This window comes from Balaenoptera ricei, chromosome 20, assembly GCF_028023285.1.
Source record: "Balaenoptera ricei isolate mBalRic1 chromosome 20, mBalRic1.hap2, whole genome shotgun sequence".
Classification (NCBI taxonomy): Eukaryota; Metazoa; Chordata; class Mammalia; order Artiodactyla; family Balaenopteridae; genus Balaenoptera; species Balaenoptera ricei.
The window spans coordinates 12138776-12160997 of record NC_082658.1 but is presented as its reverse complement, the minus strand read 5'-3'; the positions used below and the strand labels follow the sequence as shown (position 1 = coordinate 12160997).

The 22222-nt window shown below is 51.3% G+C and overlaps 1 protein-coding gene across 2 annotated transcripts; it reads left to right on the top strand.

Moving 5' to 3' along the window:
* Positions 1–1836: 1836 nt before the first annotated feature.
* ACTG1 (actin gamma 1) lies at positions 1837–4711 on the top strand. Of its 2 annotated transcripts, none has more exons than XM_059907380.1 (5): positions 1837–1945; positions 2377–2745; positions 3024–3462; positions 3564–3745; positions 3834–4711. In XM_059907380.1, exons 2-5 carry the CDS (start codon positions 2383–2385, stop codon positions 3975–3977), a joined length of 1128 nt encoding a protein of 375 aa, XP_059763363.1. In that variant the 5' UTR covers positions 1837–1945; positions 2377–2382; the 3' UTR covers positions 3978–4711. The 2 variants fall into 2 exon arrangements, with proteins under 2 accessions (XP_059763363.1, XP_059763364.1); XM_059907381.1 differs by lacking the exon at positions 1837–1945 and adding an exon at positions 2848–2889 and having other exon boundaries at positions 2710–2745.
* Positions 4712–22222: the final 17511 nt, after the last annotated feature.

The window sequence follows — 22222 nt, the reverse complement described above, 5'->3', positions numbered from 1 at the left end:
CATCTGTCCCACGAAGCAGCCTGGGCACACCAGACAAAGGAGTGCCAGAGGGAACTGGAGCCCGAGGAGGGGAGGCCCCCGCAGCCGAGGTAGCCTGAGTGGAATGCGGGGTGGGCAGACACAGGACGCGACTCCTTGGATACTGGATACTTCCCACTTCCCGTGTGTGACATCTTGGGACCCCCAAGTGTTGCAGTCTTCTTCGCACACTGACGCCCCCACCTGGGGGTAGAAGGCCGGTGGTTGTGCCCAGGAGCGCCTGTAAGGGTGGGTTTTCCGGAGGCCCAGCCCCAGGTTCTTCCATGGGTGGAGCACACACCTGATGGACAGCAGCCTTGCCCTACACCCTTGGAAAGTCTGGCGAGTCTGGGACCCAGCTAGGCCTGGTGGCATGGGTGGCCATAGGCATGGCCTTGGCATCTGGGTGACTGCAGTCCGCAGGTGGGCTGGGCGGCTGCTTTACCTGCCTAGCCCAAGGTAGATGTGGACACCAGCTGACCTTTCAGGGCTCTTGGGGCGCCCGGCCTCGCCCCCCATCAGACACCAGCCCGGGTAGAGCCCAGCGCACCCGGACCTTGGACGAGTCCCCAGACTCACTCGGTCCGGCACCACTGCCACCCCTCATGGCCAGTGTGCTCTTACACATGCCTCCTCTGATGTTTAATTCTGTACTGAGCAATCCCGAAAGCTTACAAGTAAGTCCAAGGAAACCGTAGTACCTGGTTCCCTCCGGGCATAACGAAAGCACTGGAAGCAGCAGGTGTGACCAGGACCCTGCCAGAAATGACAGGTCTTCAAGAGCAGGCTCCTGGGGAAAAGGGCGCGCCCTGGACCCAGGAAAACCACAGCCCCAGGGCTGCTGGGGTCCATTGGGTTTACTCCTAGTGTCATAAGCAGAAGAGAGGGTTCCCCTCCTCAAGTTTAGGGGTGAGTTGACCGTTCAGGCAGTCAAAACTACTCTTCCCTGCCTCAGTTTCCCTACGATGCCCAAAGATGATTAAAGTGAAACAAAGCTCCACCCTCTCCCCAACGGACAGGGAGGGGGTGGCCCCAAACCCGGAGTGGAGCCCCCGACTGGGGACAATCGGGCTTGCGGTTTGAGGGGCAGGATGTGTTGGGTGTGGTATAACGGGGCCAGTCTCTGCACCGTCAGGGACCCCGAGCGCCCCAACTCCGGCGGAGGGGACTACGCGGTCATGGCTGCGCTAGGGGACGGGCGGCTCCTTTCCATCGTGACAGGGGCGAGGTCACGGCTCCCCGGGACTCCCCCGGACCATGGGGCCCGCACTGCCGCATGGGCAGCCGGCGGGGACCACCACCCTCCCCTCCCCCAGCCCGGCGCCGGGAACCCGCCTTCGCGGCCTGCAGATCCTCGGGGAGAAAGCTCGAAGGGGGCGCCCGGGGAGCAAAGCCCCCTGCGGGGTCGGCCGCGGGCGCACACCCAGCTCCGAATGCCTCCCAGCCCCGGGCCAGGCAGTTTCGGGGTGCAGCCGGGCCCTCCCCAACAGCGCGCAGCAGTCCCGGGGCGGGGCCGGCGGGTCAGCTCCGCGGCATCCTCTGCACCCAGCCCTGCGATCCCCGGGGACGCCCACCCACCGCACCCCCGCGCCTGCCCGCTCATAGTCTCGCTCGCTGGTTCTCGGGCGCGCGGGGGCGGCGCGGGCGGGGCGGTTGGGGGCGGTGCGGGTGGGGGGCGGGACCGGGCGCGGGGCCCCACGTGCCCCTGCCGGGCGGGCCAATGGGCGCCCGGCGTTCGGAAAGATCGCCATATATGGACATGTTCTGGGGCCGCGCGCGCCGCCGGCCCGCGCGCGCGCCCCGCTCCGCTTAAATACGGGCGGGGGAGGCCGTGGTCGATCTCACTCGCTGCAGCCGGCTCGCGCTCAGTGTCTTCTCGTCGCTCGTCTGCTCGTTCCTCCGCGTCCTACGGCCGCTTCCTCTGCCGGTAAGTGACCAGGCCTGCGTGGCCCAGCCCGGTATCCGGGACCCCGCGCCCTTCCGCAGGCCCGCTTCTCGCTCCTGGCTCCAGAGGCCCGGCCGCGCCGACGCCGGGAACAAAGGGTGGCCGGGCGGGGTGGGGTGGGTGGGCTGGGACGCGCCCCGGCGGGTCCATGGAGGGTTCAGTGGGGGTGCTGCCGGCGGAGGGGGCAGGGCGGGGCCGGGCCCCGGCCGCAGTACTGAGAGCCCCCCGGCCGTGTCTCCGTGGAAGGACGCTGCTGGGGGCGTTACATAAAAGGCGGACCCGGTTGTAGACGGTTACTGTGCTGCCGGGGCGGCGGGTCGGGGGGGAGGCGGAACGTCTCGCGGCGAGGGCCTTTGTGCAGGGGCCGTTCCTGGGCTCCAGGGCGCGCCTGAGTTGGTTGCATTTTTGAGTAGATCGCAATGGAAGAAGAAATCGCCGCGCTCGTCATCGACAATGGCTCTGGCATGTGCAAAGCGGGCTTTGCTGGGGATGACGCTCCCCGGGCCGTCTTCCCGTCCATCGTTGGGCGTCCCCGACACCAGGGCGTCATGGTGGGCATGGGGCAGAAGGACAGCTACGTGGGCGACGAGGCCCAGAGCAAGCGTGGCATCCTGACTCTCAAGTATCCCATTGAGCATGGCATCGTCACCAACTGGGACGACATGGAGAAGATCTGGCACCACACTTTCTATAACGAGCTGCGTGTGGCCCCCGAGGAGCACCCCGTGCTGCTGACGGAGGCCCCCCTGAACCCCAAGGCCAACCGTGAGAAGATGACCCAGGTAAGCGTGGCTGGGTCGATTGGGCTGTTCTATTTGTTTCACAAGTCATTTCATGCTCAGTTTTGTTTTTTGAAATTCAAGTTTTTCTTTCACTATTTTCAGGGTTCTGTTCTTCTCCTGGCATTTCCTCCCTGAAGTCTCAAGGTTTCTTGTTTGTGTTTCTGCTTGTTTCTTTTTCTTTTCTTCACACATCACATTTGTGGCATGCTGGCATGGTGTGTGAGCATGGGGTGGCCCTGGGCCCCTTCCTTTGACTAAGAAGGTGTTGCCTCTTGCAGATCATGTTCGAGACTTTCAACACTCCGGCCATGTACGTGGCCATCCAGGCTGTGCTGTCCCTGTACGCTTCTGGCCGCACCACTGGTATAGTCATGGACTCTGGGGATGGGGTCACCCACACGGTGCCCATCTACGAGGGGTATGCCCTCCCCCACGCCATCTTGCGTCTGGACCTGGCTGGCCGGGACCTGACAGACTACCTCATGAAGATCCTCACGGAGCGTGGTTACAGCTTCACCACCACGGCCGAGCGGGAAATCGTGCGTGATATCAAGGAGAAGCTCTGCTACGTTGCCCTGGACTTCGAGCAGGAGATGGCCACCGCCGCGTCCTCCTCCTCCTTGGAGAAGAGCTATGAGCTGCCTGATGGTCAGGTGATCACCATCGGCAACGAGCGGTTCCGGTGTCCAGAGGCGCTCTTCCAGCCCTCCTTCTTGGGTAGGTGTCAGGCAGGCAGCATGACCTCCGTCTGAGGCTGTTGAGAGCCGAGGTGCCTTTCACCTTGAACGTGACCGCTGAGAGTGAGCTTTGTCTCTTAGGTATGGAGTCCTGTGGCATCCACGAGACTACCTTCAACTCTATCATGAAGTGTGATGTCGACATCCGGAAGGACCTCTATGCCAACACAGTGCTGTCTGGTGGGACCACCATGTATCCCGGCATTGCTGACAGGATGCAGAAGGAGATCACGGCTCTGGCCCCCAGCACAATGAAGATCAAGGTGAGTCAGAGGTGGTTGTGGGCTTGGGCCTGGAGGCCTTGCTGGGAAGACAGTGCCGCTGACTAAAACCACGTTCTTGTTTTTCCAGATTATCGCTCCTCCCGAGCGCAAGTACTCGGTGTGGATCGGGGGCTCCATCCTGGCCTCGCTGTCCACCTTCCAGCAGATGTGGATCAGCAAGCAGGAGTACGACGAGTCGGGCCCCTCCATTGTCCACCGCAAATGCTTCTAAACGGACTGCGAGCAGATGCGTAGCATTTGCTGCATGAGTTAATTCAGAAGTATAAATTTGCCTTGGCAAATGTATACACCTCATGCTAGCCTCATGAAACTGGAATAAGCCTTTGAAAAGAAAATTGTCCTAGAAGCTTGTATCTGATATCAGCACTGGATTGTAGAACTTGTTGCTGATTTTGACCTTGTATTCAAGTTAACTCTTCCCTTGGTATCTGTTTAATACCCTGTGCATATCTTTGATTTAAACCCCTAGTTACACGCGGCTCCGTCACTTTGTGGCTGAGGTGAGAGCACGTTTATGGAAGAGAAATCCAATGGCTTGATGAGAATCTGGGAGACCACGAGTCTCTCGATCTGTGCAGGGTATTAATGTGTCAGAGCTGCCTATTCCAGGATTTCTCTAGAGGCTGGCAGGAGTCCTGAACCAGTTGTCATTTCTGTTTTGCCGGTCTTACGGGGTTGGGAAGGTCTGAGCCTTAGGACTTGCTTTCCTTTCTTACCGAAGTTTTCCCGCCAGAACACCGTGGGTTGTTACTTACCTTGAGTTGGAAAACAGTTTGCATTCACACCTGTAAATTTATTCATTCTTTTAATTTATGTAAGGTTTTTGTACGCAATTCTCAATTCTCTAAGAGATGACAACAGATTTTGGTTTTCTACTGTCATGTGAGAACATTAGGCCCCAGCAATGCGTCATTGTGAGGAAATAAAAGTGCTGCAGTAAACTGATCAGTGTTTCCTGTTTTGGGGAATGGAAGGTTGGGTGAGGGTGGAACAACCTCGGCTCAGATTAGGCAACAGTTTGGTTTCTCCCAAACCAGAGGTGAACAATTGGTCCTAATGAGCATCTCTTCACAGCTGGAATCTGCCTCACCTTGTGGGCTTCTTAGGGAAAGGAGAACCTGTCCGGGATTGGCCCCCAAGCTGGTGGAAGGAGGGGTCTTTTTATACTTGGTGTCTTCAATTTAGCGTAAGGCTGTGCTGCCATAGAAGCACTTGGGGCCACGAAGGGCATGGCTTTCTCCACACACAGGTAGTGGTGGGGTGGGACTTGTTCTTTGGTCAGCATATCAAAGTGGAACAACTGGGGGGGTTAATAAAATAGAGCCTGACTGTTGAGCCATGGAACCTGCGATCTGATGATAGAAGTGTCACCTGGTGACATGAACATGACTCGCAGGCTCTGAGCTCCTTGACGGCTTCTGCCCCAAAACTTTCTGTAATGGCAGGCAGAGTCTTCCGCAGGTATTTCAGATTTTCAAACAATTCTTTGCAGGTTGGGTCAGAAAGGTAAGCTTTCTTCACTAGATTGAAAAAGCTTAAGGGTTTGGAAGAGCATGTTTTTGAAATCTGGAGATTTCATGCCTTTGCTGTTGGGAAGCAGGTTTCACCAGTGGGGGCTGGTGGTGCTTTCTAGCTTAACCTCCAGATGGTTGGAGAGAGGGCTTCAGGGTCCAGGGGAGGGAGGCCATGTTAGGCTGGGCTGGATTGGGAGTAAGGGGCCCCAAGAACATACAACTGAGGGAGATGTGGAGTCTCTCCTTTGGGGGCAGAAGGTGGACCCTGCCAATCTCACACCATCTGCTTTGCTGCTGTTCCCTTGCTCATAGCCTCCCTGTGACCACCTGTGGAACGCACAAGAGTGACAGGTCAGAAATTACTATTTTGCCCTGGGCAGCATTCCGCTTTCAGTCAGGACTAGAAAATCTGATTTGAAGCATGAGCAGATTCAGGGAACAGGATAGACTGGACTGAGGAGAGCCGGGGAGGACAACGACTTTAGGAACTGGGAGGAAAAAGGTGGCTGCCTGGGTGGCCACGATCCCAGCTCCATCCACTCTTGCATTGGGCCCGGTGGGCAAGGCCCTCTACTCCGGGCCTCCGTCCCCTCCGTCCCCTCTGCAAACTGGAGGGCGGTGCCTGCTCCACACGGAGGCCAGGACACCCTCCCTGTGCGTGGAAGGGGCATGTCAGCCCACCCTCCTGCTCCTGGGGGGTATAGCAGAATTTCGGCAGCACAGAAGACACTGGCCATTCTTTGTGGTGCTCTGGGGACAGTAACCGGATGTCAAACCCAATCAGTGTACCCACTGGATGACGGCCGTTGCCTGGCCGAGCCTATTGGAGAGCTTGGTACGCTGCCATCCATCAAAAGACACTTAAAAAAAAAAAAAAAAAAAAAAGACACTTCACTGCCAAAGGGAGGCCCTCACAGTGACCTCTCCCCTCGGGCCCCTCCTCCGGCCCCTGTGGAAAATCTCACCTTTTGTCAGCATCGTTTCTCTGGGTAGCTCTGTGTACTGAATGCACGAAAATGCTAGGCTTTGCAAAGGAGAGGGAGCTTGAGGAAAAGATTGACTGTAGCCACCATGACTTTCGACACGGAATCTACTCAAACCAAAGCAAGATGTGGCCAGCTCTGCCTACTTCTACAGAAAGAGAAAGGAGCTCTTCATGGGAGGACATCATCAACAGGCACTTGGGATGTAACAGCCTCAAAGTGGAAAATGGGGTTAATCTCCAGACCATGGAAGGACTGGAGATCTGCAAGGAAAAGTTGGGAGAACGTGTAGGCAAATGAGAGAAAAGCATTCAAATGGGCCACTTAGGGAAGATGAAACCTCAAAGGCTGATTGTCTTAATGTTAATCAGCTTAATGAATGGAAGCTTCTGGAAGGGCTGCCTCAGAGAAATGTCTCATATCCTGGGGCACTCCATGATGTGAACCCTCGAGAGGCCCCCTTCCCCCAGGGCCCCCAGGTGTCCTGATGCTGAGACAAGTGGAGGATGCCCTCTGAGTGGAACAGGAAGCTCGTGGGTGCCTCCTTCCTGCAGTGCAAGGAGCCTGTCCGCATGTCCAGTGGACGGTCAGCAACCACTCCAACTCGAAGTTACCATACCCTGGCAAGAGGTGGACGTTGTGTTTATTGGATGCAGTTTCAAGTTCAAGGCCCTTTCATCCCAAATGGTCAGTGTCTGAGTAGAGGCCAGAAACCGTTTCAAGGAGGGAGTTCAAGGATTCACATTAGAAAGGCTGGTCTCTGGTGACTGAGAGATTGTGGCTTCCCAGGACCCTTTCCTGGTTAGAGGTCCCAAACATCAGACCTGGAGAGCTCCCCATGGGGTGTTCCCCCTGAGAAGTACATGAGCCGCCACTGCTGGGCCTGTGTGCTGCACACAGAGCCCCACATGGTCCCCTACAGCTGTGCCGGCCTGCACCGTCAACCCCCAGTGACCAGTGGCCATCCAGATGTTCTCTCCTGCAGGAAGCTCCCCCTCCCCTTTCAGCTCCCTGCTAGGGCCATGAGGGTGCCCTCCAGGGGGGCCTGCCTCAGTGCATGGTTCTCAGGCATCCTCTAACACTTGCAAGAGGCTGCCCCTCTCTGGTGGCCGTTCCACTTCCCGCCCCATTGATGGCGAGTTTGACCCTGGACACGTAGACAATGAAATAGGAGTGAAGGGGCTGTAGGAGCCAGTGTGGGAGCCAGCCTGCTCTCTTTTCCCTCTGCTCTGGGACCACAGTGTTCCAGAGAAGGGCTTTTCCATCAGCCTGGAGGCCTGAGAGATGCCATCAGAGCCAACATGGTCAGACATACAGCCTGAGCAAGAAAGAAATCCTTACTGCTGTAAGTTGATGAGATTGTAGAGTCACTTGTTATGCAGCATAATCAAGCCTCACCTGCTTGATACAGCATCATCGTATATATGAGTGGCAACCCCTAGAGTTGTGCAGTGCACCACCTGTGCAGCTGTCCATGGTATCCCTGCACAGCCCAGCCTTGCTCCCTGGTGCACCTATCCCACCACTTCAATGCCTGTGTTATTTGTCTCCCTCCCTGGTCTGTAAATTTTTTTAGTTTTCTTTTTTTTTAATTGTAAATATATACATAACATAAAATTTATCCTTTTTACAATAGCATCACAAAGAATAAAATACTTAGGAATGAATTTCACCAAGGAGATGAAAGACTTGTACAATGAAAACTACAAAACATTGCTAAAAGAAATAAGAAGCCACAAACACATCCCATGTTCATGGATTGGAACACAATATTGTTAAAATGTCAGTATTACCCGAAACAATCTACAGATTCAATGCAATTCCTATCAACATCCCAATGACATATTTTTTTTTTTGCAGAAATAGAAAAATCCATCCTAAATTTCATATACAATCTCAGGCACCCTGCATAGCCAAAACAATTTGGAAAAAGCACAATGCTGGAGGGCAAACACTTCCTGATTTCAAAACTTACTACAAAGCACAAGTAATCAAAACAGTGTGGTCCTGGGACTTCCGTGGTGGCGCAGTGGTTAAGAATCTGCCTGCCAATGCAGGGGACACAGGTTCAATCCCTGGTCCGGGAAGATCCCACATGCTGCAGAACAACTAAGCCCATGCGCCACAACTACCGAGCCCATGCACCGCAACTACTGAAGCCTGCACTCCTAGAGCCCGTGCTCTGCAACAAGAGAAGCCACCGCAGTGAGAAGCCCATGCACCGCAACAAAGAGTAGCCCCCGCTTGCCACAACTAGAGAAAGCCTGTGCACAGCAACGAAGACCCAATGCAGCCAAAAATGAAGTAATTAATTAATTAAAACAAAAACAAAAAAACAGTGTAGTCCTAGCATGAAGACAGACATAAACCAATGGGACAGAACAGAGAACCCAGGGGCTTCCCTGGTGGCACGGTGGTTAAGAATCCACCTGCCAATGCAGGGGACACGGGTTCGAGCCCTGGTCTGCGAAGATCCCACATGCCGGGGAGCAACGAAGCCCATGTGCCACAACTACTGAGCCTGTGCTCTAGAGCCCGTGAGCCACAACTACTGAGCCCAAGTGCCACAACTACGGAAGCCCGCGAGCCTAGAGCCCGTCCTCCACAACAAGAGAAGCCACCGCAATGAGAAGACCACACACTGCAACAAAGAGTAGCCCCCGCTCGCCGCAACTAGAGAAAGTCCGTGCACAGCAACAAAGACCCAATGCAGCCAATAAATAAATAAATAAATAAATAAATTTCTATATTAAAAAAGAAAGAACAGAGAACCCAGAAATACACCCATATATGGTCAAATGATTTTCAACAAGGTTGCTAAGACCTTTTTTTTTTTTTAACTTTTTTTGGCCATGCCACGTGGCTTGTGGGATCATAGTTCCACAAGCAGGGATTGAACCCAGGCCCTTGGCAGTGAGAACGTGGAGTCCCATCAACTGGACTGCCCGGGAATTCCCAACTAAAACCTTTCAATGGAGAAAGGATAGTCCTGCCAACAAATGGTGCTGGGAAAACTGGATCTCCACACGCAAAAGAATGAAGTTGGACCCTTACCTAACACCATATACAAAAATTAACTCAAAATGGATTAAGAGACTTCTCTGGTGGTGCAGTGGTTAAAAATCTGCCTGCCAATGCAGGGGACACAGGTTCGAGCCTGGTCCGGGAAGATCCCGCGTGCCGCAGAGCAACTAAGCCCGTGCACCACAACTACTGAAGCCCGGGTGCCTAGAGCCCATGCTCCGCAACAAGAGAAGCCACCGCAGTGAGAATCCCACGCACCACAACAAAGAGTAGCCCCTGCTCGCCGCAACTAGAGAAAGCCCGCGTGCAGCAACAAAGACCCAGTGCAGCCAAAAATAAATAAATAAATAAATAAATAATAAATAAATGAATTTATTTTAAAAAATGGATTAAGGACCTAAATGTAAAACCTAAAACTATAAAACTCTTAGAAGAAAACAGGACAAAAGCTTCATGACATTGGATTTGGTGTGCACACATACATATATATTTCTATATACAACCATCTGTATCTATATTAAGCTAAACCTGAGTTCCTACTCATGTCCCCAACTCTAATCATTACCATTAGATCAGTCTACACTTTCCCCTTCGTTTATCTGTAAACTCTCACTCTGACAGTGAGAAACCTAGCTCCCAGCATCCACCATGCGTTCACTTAATCTTTCAGTTCCAGTGTATATGTACAGGCAGAACTGAGATGTTGCAGGTTTGGGTCCAGACCACCAGAATAAAGCAAATATTGAAGTAAAGCGAGTCACATGAATGTTTTGGTTTCTGGTGCATATAAAAGTTATGTTTACACTATACTGTAGTTATTAAGTGTGCAGCAGCATTGTCTAAAAGAAATGTATGTACCTTAATTAAAAAATACTTTATTGCTAAAAAAGGCTAACCATCATCTGAGCCTTTAGTGAGTCCTAGTGGTAACATCAAAGATCACAGGTCACTGTAACACATATGATAATAATGAAAAAGTTTGAAATATTGTGAGAATTACCAAAATGTGACACAGAGACACGAAGTGAGCAAATGCTGTTGGAAAAGTGGGGCCGACAGACTTGCTCAACGCAGAATTGTCAACAAACCTTTGATTTGTAAAAATCGCAATAAAGTGAAGCTCAATAAAATGAGGTCTGCCTGTACAGCGGTTTCAGAATTAACCAGCACCAGCGAGAAACAATTTTACCAACTACAGTATGGGTCTGTGTACTGTTCTTTTGCCTTTAGTCTTAGGGATCCACTCATTCCTGAAGTTACTTAGGTCAGCACCTTTCCCCCACCCCATTTAGTGAGGCGGTTTCATCCATTTGTACAGTCTGCATTCCTTCCTGGGATCCCTTGATCTTCTAAATGGTTTTGTTTTTATAGCTTGCATACATCCGTGGCTCATTTTTTCTGCTGTAAAGTTCTACGGGTTTTGACATTACACAGTGTCAGGTATCTACTATCACAGGACCATCAGGAATAGCCTCCCCACCCCCAAAAATGCCCTGTGCCCTCATCTGTTATATCCTCTTCTCCACCCCAAACCCTGGCAACCATGGATTTTTTTCACTGTTTCCAAAGTTTTGCTTTTCCCAAAATGTCGTATAAATATATGGAGGCTTTTCACACTGGCTTCTTTCTCTTGGTAAACATGCACTAAGATTCTTCCATATTTTTGTCCTGGATCAATAGCGCCTGCCTTTTTATCACTGAATAGTAGTCAATCGTCTGGATATTCCACAGCTTGTTTATCCATTCCCCTATTGAAGGACATCTTGGTTGTTTCCAGATTTTGGTAATTATGAATAAAGGTGCTATAAACATTTTTGTGGAGATTTTTGTGTGAACGTAAAGGTTTCAGATCCATCGGGCAAAAATCCTAGGAGCATAACCACTGGATTGTATGGTAAGATTGTGTTTATCTTTGTAAGAAACGGCCAAATTGTTTTCCAAAGCGGCTGTACCGTTCTGCATTCCTGCCAGCAATGAAAGAGAATTCCTGTTGTTCCACATCCTCGCCAGAATTTGGTGTTGTCAGTGTTTTAAAATTTTAGTCATTTGTTAGATGTTAGTGGTCTCTCAATGTGGTCTTAATTTGCATTTTCCTGATGAATAATGATGTTGAGCATCTCTTTATGTGTTTATCGGCCTATTTTATATCTTCTTTTGTGAAGCATATATTCTAATCTTTTGCCCATTTTTATTGAGTTAGTCTTTTTATTATTATTGGGTGGTAAGAGTTCTTTATCCTGGATACTAATAATTTATCAGATGCATATATTGCAAATACTTTCACTCTATAACTTGCCTTTTCTTTTTCTTTTCTTTTCTTTTCTTTTCTTTTTTTTTGGCAGTGCTGCATGGCATGCAGGATCTTAATTCCCCTAGCAGGGAATCTAACCTGCGCCCCCTGCAGTGGAAGCCCTGAGTCTTAACCACTTGACCGCCAGGGAATTCCCCCATTTTTCCGTTTATCATTAGTGTATTTTTTTTAAATTAATTAATTAATTTATTTTTGGCTGTGTTGGGTCTTCATTGCTGCGCATGGGCTTTCTCTAGTTGTGGCCAGTGGGGGCTACTCTTCATTGCGGTGCGCAGGCTTCTGATTGCAGTGGCTTCTCTTGTTGCGGAGCACCGGCTCTAGGCGTGTGGGCTTCGGTAGTTGTGGCACACGGGCTCAGCAGTTGTGGCGCACGGGCTTAGTTGCTCCGCGGCATGTGAGATCTTCCCGGACCCGTGTCCCCTGCATTGGCAGGCGGATTCTCAACCACCGTGCCACCAGGGATGTCCCTCATTAGTGTTTTTTGCGTCCTATTGTAAGGTCATCAAGATTTTCTCCTATGTTTTTTTCCAGAAGTTCTACGGTTCTAACTTTTACATTCAGATCTATGATTAATTTAAAGCTGATTTTTGTGAATGGTGTGAGGTAAGAGTTCATTTTTTCCCTCAGCTGTTTCAGCACCATTTGTTGAAAAAACTTTCTTAAGGTCCGCACCTGCTCGTCAGCACGATTTTTTTTTTTTTAATTAATTAATTAATTTATTTGTTTTTTGGCTGTGTTGGGTCTTCGTTTCTGTGCGAGGGCTTTCTCTAGTTGCGGTGAGCTGGGGCCACTCTTCATCGCGGTGCGCAGGCCTCTCACTATCGCGGCCTCTCTTGTTTCGGAGCACAGGCTCCAGATGCGCAGGCTCAGTAGTTGTGGCTCACGGGCCTAGTAGCTCCGCGGCATGTGGGACCTTCCCAGACCAGGGCTCGAACCCGTGCCGCCTGAATTGGCAGGCAGATTCTCAACCACTGCGCCACCAGGGAAGCCCAAAAAGACTTTCTTTATTGAATTGTCTTGAAACTTGTGTCAGAAATCAACTGACTATATGTGTGGGTCTATTTCTGACCTCTTTCTCCTGACCCACTGACCTATATATACGTCCTCGTGCTCTTACCACACTCTTGATTACTTCAGCTTTATATTAAGTCTTGAAATCAAGCGGTGTGCGTCCTCCACCTTGTTCTTTTATTCTTAAAATTGATTTGGCCAGTCTAAGTCCTTTTCATTCCATATCCATTTTAGAATCAGGTTGTCATTTTCTACAAACAAAAGCCTCCTGTGATTTTGATTAGGACTGCATTAAATCTACAGTTCAATTTGAGAAGAACTGACATCTTAACAACACTGTCTTCCAAATTATGAACACTTTCTATCCCTCCATCTATTTAGTTCTTTCACTTCTCTCAGTAAGATTTTAGAGTTTTCAGTTGAGGGGTGGTACATAGATTTTATTCTATTTTTTCTTAGATATTTGATGTTTGGGGCTATCCTGGTAAATGGTCTTGTTCTTTTCACTTTCCAGTCGCTCATTGCTAGTTCGAGAAATAGTAACAACTGATTTTTGCATCTGCCCTGGCATCCTGCGGTCTTGCTAATTCACCTGTTAATTCCAGAAGCAGGTGTTCTACATGCATGACCAGATCCTGTGAATAAGGAATGTTTTACTTTTATTCTTTCAGATGTATTTGCCTTTAATTTAATTATTATTTTTGTCTTATTGTACTTGCTAGCATCTCCTGTGTGATAATTCAACAGACTGGACAGGAGTGATGAGAACAGTACATTATCTTAGGGGGAAAGCTCTCTGTCTTTCATCATTCAATGTGGTCAGCTGTGGGTTTTTCATAGATACTTTTTATCAGGTTCAGGAATTTCCTTTCTATTTTTATTTTGATATGAGGTTATTTTAAAAATCATAAATGGGTATTGACTTTTGTCAAATAATTTTTCTGCCTCATTGAGAAGACCTTGTGTTCTTCCCCTTTATTCTGTTATCATGGTGAATTACAGCGATTGATGAGTATTTTTTTTTAAATAAATTTATTTATTTATTTATGGCTGCGTTGGGTCTTCATTTATGCACGCGGGCTTTCTCTAGTTGTGGTGAGCAGGGGCTACTCTTTGTTGCGGTGCGCAGGCTTCTTTTGTTGCAGAGCACGGCCTTCAGTAGTTGTGGCACGTGGGCTCAGTAGTTGTGGCTCACAGGCTCAGTAGTTGTGGCACACGGGCTTAGTTGCTCCGCGGCAAGTGGGATCTTCCCGGGCCAGGGCTCGAACCCGTGTCCCCTGCATTGGCAGGCAGATTCTTAACCACTGTGCCACAAGGGAGGTCCTGATTGTTGAGTGTTAAACCAATCTTGTATTCCTGGGTTAAATCCCAGTTTGTCATGATTCTTTCATGTATTGCTGATTTGGTCTGCTAGTATGTTAAGTGTTTCTGAATCCGTGTTTTTGAGTGACATTCATTTGTATACAGTATTCTTTTCTTGTAGTATCTTTGCCAACTTTTGGTGTCAGGGTTTGTGATTTTTCTCTTTTTTTTTTTTTTTGACCAGTTTTATTAGTTTGCTAGAGCTGCCATAGCAGATTACCACAGACCAGGGGGGCTTAACCAATAAACATTTATTTTCTCACAATTCTGGAGGCTAATAGTCTGAGATCAAGGTGCCGGCAGGGTTGTTTCTCCTGAGGCCTCTCTCCTAGGCCGTTTCCTCCCTGGGTCCTCACAAGGTTGTCCTTTGTGTGTGTGTCTGTGTCTTCATCTCTTCTCATAAGGACACCAGTCATGTGGGATTAGGGCCCATTCACATGACCTCATTTTAACTTAATTACCTCTTTAAAGACCCCCATTTCCAAATACAATCACATTCTGAGGTACTGGGGGTTAGGACTTCAACACACGAATTTTGGGGGGGACACAATTCAGCCCATAACACCCAGTGTAGCTAAAGTTTTCTCAAAGTTATTCAAGTTCTCAAAGAACTAGCTTTTGCTTTCATTGATTTTTCTCTCCTGCATATTCATTTTCTATATCATTTCCATTGGTTTTTCCTATTTTCTTTGTCCTTCCTTCTATTTTGGGTTTAATATTCTCTTTTCTAGGTCTTAACCACAGAAGCATAGATCATTGATTTGGGGCCTTCTTTTTTTAATATAAACATTTAAAACTATGTATACCTTCTAATCACTGTTTTAGCTGCATCCCCCAAATGTTGATATATTGTGTTTTTTCTTCTCTGTGATTTAGTCTGGATAGTTTCTATTGTTGTGTCCTCCAGCTCTTTGGTATTTTGTTTTGCTTGTCTATCTAACTGCTGTTAAGTCCATGTGGTTCATTCTTAATTTCAGGTATTGTATTTTTCAGCTTTAGAAGTTCCATTTGCCTTCTTTTAGATCATCTCTTTCTCTTTATTAGGTTTGTGTTTTGTTTTACATTTGTGAACAAATATGTAATATCTCTTTTAAAATCCTTGTCTGCTAATTCCACCATCTCTCTCATACCTGGGCCTGTTTCTATTGACTGATTTTTCTCTGGTACGGGTCACATCTGCCTGCCTCTACATGTCCAGTAGTTTTTCATCAAATGTTGGACATTGTAAGTGTTATATTGTTGAGTCTCTGAATTTTATTGTCCTTTTTGTAGAGTGTTGAAGTTTGTTCTCACAGGAAGTCAACTTACTTGCAGAGAAGTTTGATCTTTTTGAGGCAATTTTAAAGCTTTGTTAGACTGAGTCTAGATTAGCCTTTGATTCTGGTTTAGCACTGCTACTAGTATGACTCTTCCGGAATCTCCATGAAGTGCCCCGGGTGCTTAATGAGGTCTGTTGGGAACCCAAATGTCTCTGAGCTCTGGGAATTGTTCAGCTTCACACCTCTCCAGGAGTTGTTCTTTGCTGAGTCTCATGGGGTTTCCTGTACATGTGCACAGTTTAACATTCATAATTAAGGAGACCTCTATATAGATTTCCAGAGCCCACTGTCTGCACAGCTACCTCCTTAGGCACCCTGCTTTGCAAATCCCAACCGTTTCAGCAGCTCTAAACTCCAGTCTCTGTCTCAGCTCACAAGACCTCTGTGTTCTGTACCTCAGCCCAGAAACTACCTCCAGACAGAAAGCCAAGGTAATTGTAGGGCTCACATCTGATGTTTCCCTTCTCTTAGGAATCACAGTCCTGGGCTGCCTCTTGTCCAATGTCTAAAAACAGTTGCCTCATGTTTTTTCTTTCCAGTTTTCTAGTTGTTAATGTCAGGAGGGCTAATTCCATACCATTTATCCCATGATGGACAGAAGTAGAAGTCCCTCCTATACTTTGTAATGTATATATTGATATATTTTTATGCATAAAGTTATATTTTTCCATGACCTGATTTTTCTTTTCTTTTTTTTGGCTGTGCTGTGTGGCATGTGGGATGTTAGTTCCCAACCGGGGATCAAACCCATGCCCCCTGCAGTGGAAGCATGGAGTCTTAACCACTGGACCACCAGGGAATTCCCTGATTTTTCTTTTCCTGACATGTTAGTGACATCTTTCCATGTCAATACATTTAAATGTACCTTCCTCACAGCTACGTAGTATTCCGCTGTGGAAATTTACCATCAGTTAACTACCTCTCTACTGATGGTTACTGAGGTGGCTTTAAATTTCTTACTAATTCACATAACACAGTGACAGGCTTTCTTATTTATGCATCTTTGTGAACTTGTCTGGAAATGCTCACTTTTGCAAACCTCTCAGCCAACCAACCTTGAGCTTTCTTCAAGGGCATTTGCTTTTTAAGACTTTTCCTAATTTTCACGGGGAAATTTCTGTTTAAATGTGGAGACTCTTCCAAATCTTTCTGCCAACTAAGTTCAAATCAGGCAGGCCCGTGCAACTGGTTTCTTGCTTTCAGTAAATAATACTTTATCAGACTTTGCCAAGACAACCACAGGCCCATCCTGCTCTTTTTATTTGCCATTTTAAGCCAAGCATCTACCCAGATTATTAAATATTCTTTGTAGGGAGGGCTGGGCCGGGATTCACCTACTCTCCTCATTGGACAAGGTGGCTTTGCGGTTCTAATCCACCCTGCTGTGATGACACAAGTGTTAGCGCTTCCCCACCGTTCCTACCACCATCCTGGAGAGAGATTACCTAACGTGAAAGCACTGGGCCTAACCCTAACCCCAACGCATAGTGGCTAATGGGGGGGCCGTGGATGATGGGAGGCCACCCCAACAGGCAGGAAGCAGCGAAGGCAGGGGTTAGGGGCACGGCTTCAAAGCCAGCCTGAGGGCCTGAATCCTGGCTCTGCCACGTGACAGCTGTGTGATCTTAGATGAGTTCCTTGGCCTCTCTGAGCCTCAGTCTCAGTAGTAACATTGGAGCACCTACCTTGTGGGGGTTGCAGGGACTATCGCGTGAACCTGTGTAAGTGCTATTATCCTCCTCACCACATCCGCCTTCTGATGAAAAATAGACTGCAAGTTGATGCTGCCTGCCCGGAGTCAGCAACATTTATTAAGCACCCACTGTATGCCAGGTGCGGTTCAAGCAGATCCTTGAACTTGGGTAATGCCTGCTGTGAGCGGGGGTGGGGGGGCAGGGGGATGACTTCATGGCGGAGGGAATGCCTGTGCAGGCAGAACCTTCCTGGAAGGTGGGCAGGAGAGGGCCTTCCAGTGCACAGGAGGGCCGAGAACTTTCTGGGCAGAAGGAACTCTATGTGCAAGAATGCCAGGATGGGGAATTCCCTGGTGGTCCAGTGGTTAGGGCTCTGCGCTTCCACTGTAGGGGGCACGGGTTCGATCCCTGGTCAGGGAACTAAGATCCCACAAGCCTGGAGGCATGGCCAAAAAAGAATGCCAGGGTGGATAGCTGACCACAGAGTTGGCCAGCAGCCCCCAGGGAATGGGGACCTGCAGGGCCTGGGCCAGGACTCCACCCCAGGGCTCTGACCCCAAATCCAGGCTCCACCCGCTGTCCCTTGTCAGGAAAAGAAAACCATGTAGCCACGGGGTCCCTTCCCTTCTGTCCTCTTCCGTTTTCATAACCCGCTCATCGAGGATGCCGGGCTCTGTCTATGCTGTCTGCTGCTTTTGGTGGTGGGTGGGTCTTCTCTTTGTGTAACCAACTGCCCCAAAACTCAGAGTCTTAAAACAACCATATCCGAGGGTCAGGAAGTGGCCTCCCTGGGTGGTCTTGGCTCAGGGTCTCCCACAAGGTTGTGGTCAGGCTGTGGGCTGGGCCCATGGTATCTGAAAACTCAACGGGGACCGGCTCACGTGACTATTGGCAGGAGACCTGTGTTCCACGCCCAAAGGAGGAGGTGATGGAGAGAGCCGCGGTCTCACAACCTGCTCTCAGAAGTGCCATCGCTCCGCCCTCCTCTGCTGGCCACCAGACCTGCCCTGGTCCAGTGTGGGAGGGGGTGTGGGAGGGGATGGGGGCTTGAGGACCAGGAGGCAGGGCCACTAGGCCACCTTGGAGGCGGTCACCACAGTTGGCTGCTGTTGCGTGTCTGTGTGTCTGCCTATCTATGTATTTGGTTGTTTTTTTTTTCTCTTGGCTGCACCTCGTGGCTTGTGGGATCTTAGTTCCCTGACCAGGGATCGAACCCAGGCCCCCCTGGCAGTGGAAGCAGGGAGTCCTAACCACTGGACTGCCAGGGAATCCTCTATGTGTTTCTTTTAAAAGCTAATTAGCCAGTTTTATTCTTAAGACACCTAAAGTCCATCTGAAGCAGGTTGATGCTCTCCTGCTGGCATTATTCCAGAATCCTTTCTTGGGAGGTCCTATGGGCTCAGATGGCCTCAGCCTGTCCAGTGTAGACAAAGAATTACCTTGGATTCCTTCTCCAGTTTCTTTTTGCTGAAAACACTCATTTGCTGCAAATAAATCCCTTTTTGTGATGCTCACAGATCTTGCCTGTCTTGGTGATTTAGGCAAAGAAGTAATCCAAACTGTCCCTGCAGCTTTGTCAGGCCCAAGGAGGGGTCCACACCCCCATCCCTACCCCAGCCCCAAGATCGCCTATCTCCCTGGGAGGCATGGATGAGAGAGGCCCGGTCCAGGACTGCCGCCTGACAGGGGTCTCCTGGACTTTATGGGTGTCCACAGCTATGCGGAAATGAGCCAGTTGCCAAGCACAGCACCAGCTCTGATGTCACTGCACGGGGAGTGGCTCAGAGCCAAACTGAGAAGCGTCCAGGGGAAGGGGACGGGGCCTTCAGCACAGGGGACCCATTACATCAGCCATCCAGGGTCAGGAGATGATTTATCAGCTTTCTGCCCCACATGGCCCCTGTGGAAATCAAACAAGCAGTCTTGCCCATTTTTAAAGATAAATTAAATGCATCAATATAAAACACGTCAGGCAGCAACATGGAAGGGAGAGGGTAGGGAGGTGGATGGAGCTGCGTGATTTATCGGCCCTTTAATAAGCATTTCTGGGGCTGCTCTGGCAGCCTCCCACCAACCACACAGTGCCCGAGGGCCCCTTCACTGAAGTTGTGAACAGAGCCAACCCCTGGTCTTGGCACCCACTGGCCAGGCCAGAGAGGTGTGTGTTCTCTCAGCTGGTGTCTGGGAACATCGAATACAAACTGCATTGGGGAAGAGATGAGAAGGAGCAAGGGGTGGGCAGGCGGGGGGCCATACTGGCTGGGGAAGGTCTCACCAGCTACCTTGGGGCCAGGCCAGGCTCTCCTGTGTGGTTACACTTTGGGGGCCTTAGCACAGCTGAGCGCCTGTCGGAGCTGGAGCAGAGCGGGCCCCCGCTGGCTGTGCTCTCTGGGGTCCTCAGTGAACCTGCGAGGGCCCTTCGAGAGCTTCTGCCCTCCCTTCTCCTCTCTCCCACCATGGGCACCTTTTCCTCGCATCACACCAACACCAGCTACAACCACCCAGAAAATGTTCGCCAGTCTGGTAGGTGACAAATGACACCTCCTTGTGCATGACTGATTTTTGGAGGGCTACAGCATCTTTTCATTTGTTTGGGGCTGTCGTGGAATGTCTTATCATAACTGTTGCCTATTTTCTATTGAAGTACTGCTGTTGTTCCTCAATGGTTAATAAAGACCCTCTGCTGTGTGGAGAATGTTAATGTTACTCTGTGTATGTTATACACAGTGGCCTGGCCTATTGCCACAGCACTGGCTCTGGTGTGTAGCTGGGAGGAGGGTCGACCTTGATCTGAAAGGTGGTCTGCAGACTTTCTGGGTTTATATTCACTACTTTATTGTCAACAAATACTTAGAGAGGGCCTCCTGGGAGCCAGGCAGGATACAGCCGGAAACGCAACCGGCAGAAAAAACTCACATCCTAGTGGGGTGGGGGTGGGGGTGGGGGTGGGGGGGAAACAGACTTAAAACAAGGAAACTGCAGTGCATTGGAGGGGATGCTAGCTGCAGGGAAGCAAAGCTGGGGGACTGGGGAGGGGGTGAAAACTTTAAGTGGGGGTTAGAGGAGGCCCCTCTGAGAAGACAGCATTTGAACAAAGGAGGAGATGGGGGGGCAAAAGAGCAGTCTCCAGAGAGATGGACAGTGCAAATGCCCTGGGATAAGCGCAGGCCTGGGTGTATTCCAGGAACTACAGGGAGGTCAGTGCATCTGGAGGCCTAAGAGTCTGGGGTCATGAGATGCTGGTGGACAAAGCAGGGAGTTCAGATTAGGCAGGGCCTGTGGGTTCTCTCTGGTGGGTGGGCAGGCTGTCAATCCTCTAGCAGGGCACTACAGGCAGCAAAATAGGATTCCCAGTTTGGGTGAGGCCACTGAGGCTGGGAGCAGAGTGACTTACAGAGGTTTACAGAGACAGAGGAAAAGCCCCGCCCAGCCCTGAGTCCACAGGCCCCTCTGAGGACCTCCTGGTCTGCTCTGTCCTCCTCCTCTCTGGGAGTTGGGGTTTCTGATCCGTACCCAGGCAGCTCTTGGGGAGCAAAGGCCCAGGCCTGGTGACAGGAAGGGTAGGGAGATGAGGGTGATGGATTTCCCCACTCACATGTCCCTACAGCTGGGGGAGGGGGCATTGTGCACAGGGGCGAGGGGCTGCCGGCCCTGCCACCCATGTCCTTCTCCACAGGGCTCCCCAACCAAGCTGGGCTCCCCGGAAGGAGTGGGGGAGGGCACCTGCTCGCCAGCCCTCTCACTCAGCCCATTCTCCTTTCTGGAGGCGCCACTGGCCTGGAGGGCCCCCTGTGGGCTGCCCTGGGGCCTCACTCTCAATCATCTGGGGCCAGGTCACACGGGAGGGCCTGAGGCAGCCGGTCCCAGCGGCCTTTGTGCAGAGCCCCGCCCCGGCCACCTGGGCTGGCCTGAGGCGGAAGCAGTGGTGCCCTCCGCCCCAAGACCGAGCCAGCCGGACGGGTGGAGAGGGGGCGGGGGCCCGCGAGGGGCCAGGCTCCCAAGGGAAGGGAGAAGATCCTATCCAGGAAGTGCCCTGTTTCCCGAGGGCCCTTCAGAACCCCTGATAAGTTATCTTCACAGAAGGGGCGGGGGGGGTCGCGGCCGCCCTTGATTCTACTAGTTATTCCCCGAATCAGAGCTGACTTAACGAAAATTCTCCTGAAGCTTTTTCTCTTAACCTTACCGCTCGGCTGCGGGGCTGGGGGAGGGAAGGGAGGCGAGCGGAGGGAGGGGAGGAAAAGAGGGAGGGGAGGAAAAGAGGGAGGGGAGAAGGGGGGAAAGGGCGGGAGAGGCGGAAAGGACCTGGAAGGAATGGGAGGGGGAGGGGGAGGGGAAGGGGGGAGGAAGGAGGGGAAGCAAAACGCGGGGGTGGGGGCAAGCCCGCCCTGAAGTCGGGGTGGGGGAGGGGTGGGACGCGATCCACCACCAAGAGCCCCCGCCGCCCCCAGGTGCCGCCTCCCCGCTCCCGCCCGCAGGGCTGACAGGGGACCCCCGCCGCTGCGGCCTCGCGGGCCCGGGGGCTCCTTTGTCTCTGGATAAAGGGACACCTCTCGTAGCCAGATGTCGCCCACGGGCTCTGAGGGGGCCATCTCATAAATTCTGCGTCTCCCTTTTGTACTGAAGCGTTTATTCTTTTACAATTACGACAGTTCTGCAGCAAAAGAGGCTTCCACCTCCTGGTCCTGGTTAGAGGGTCCGGGGGATGCGTGGGATGCGGGACCCCCGGAAGGGGAAGGGAGCACCGACTCTCGGTCAGGGCGGGGGCCTCCATACGGCCAGGGAGGGGCGGCGCATCTGCAAGACTCCCTGCCCGCGCCCCCCAGGTCTAAAGCCGGGAGGAAGAACTGGTTAACACGCGGCGCGAGGACCTTAAGGGGGCGACCCCCGAGAGGCGGGGGCGGGGCCGCGCTCAGGGCCCAGTGCGCACGCGCCCGCTGCCGCCCGCCAGCCTCGCCCGCAGTGGGCGAGCCGGGCCGCCGTCCCCGTGATTGGCTCGGGTGGCCGCACTCTCCGCCAATAGGCGCGCGGCTCCCGGAAATCGGCCGCAGAAGAGATGGCGGCGGGTCCGGGCTGGCGGTTCAGTTAGGGGCCACCTGCCCGGGTTCTCGGGTCTCTCCTTAACCTTTCTTCGCCGCCCTTCAGTAAGGGAAATGAGGCTGCGAGCGAGCTCTCGATCCTAGTCGCCTCCCAAATAATGGACCTTTGCACAGAACTGCAGTCTGCCGGATGTGAAGCCCC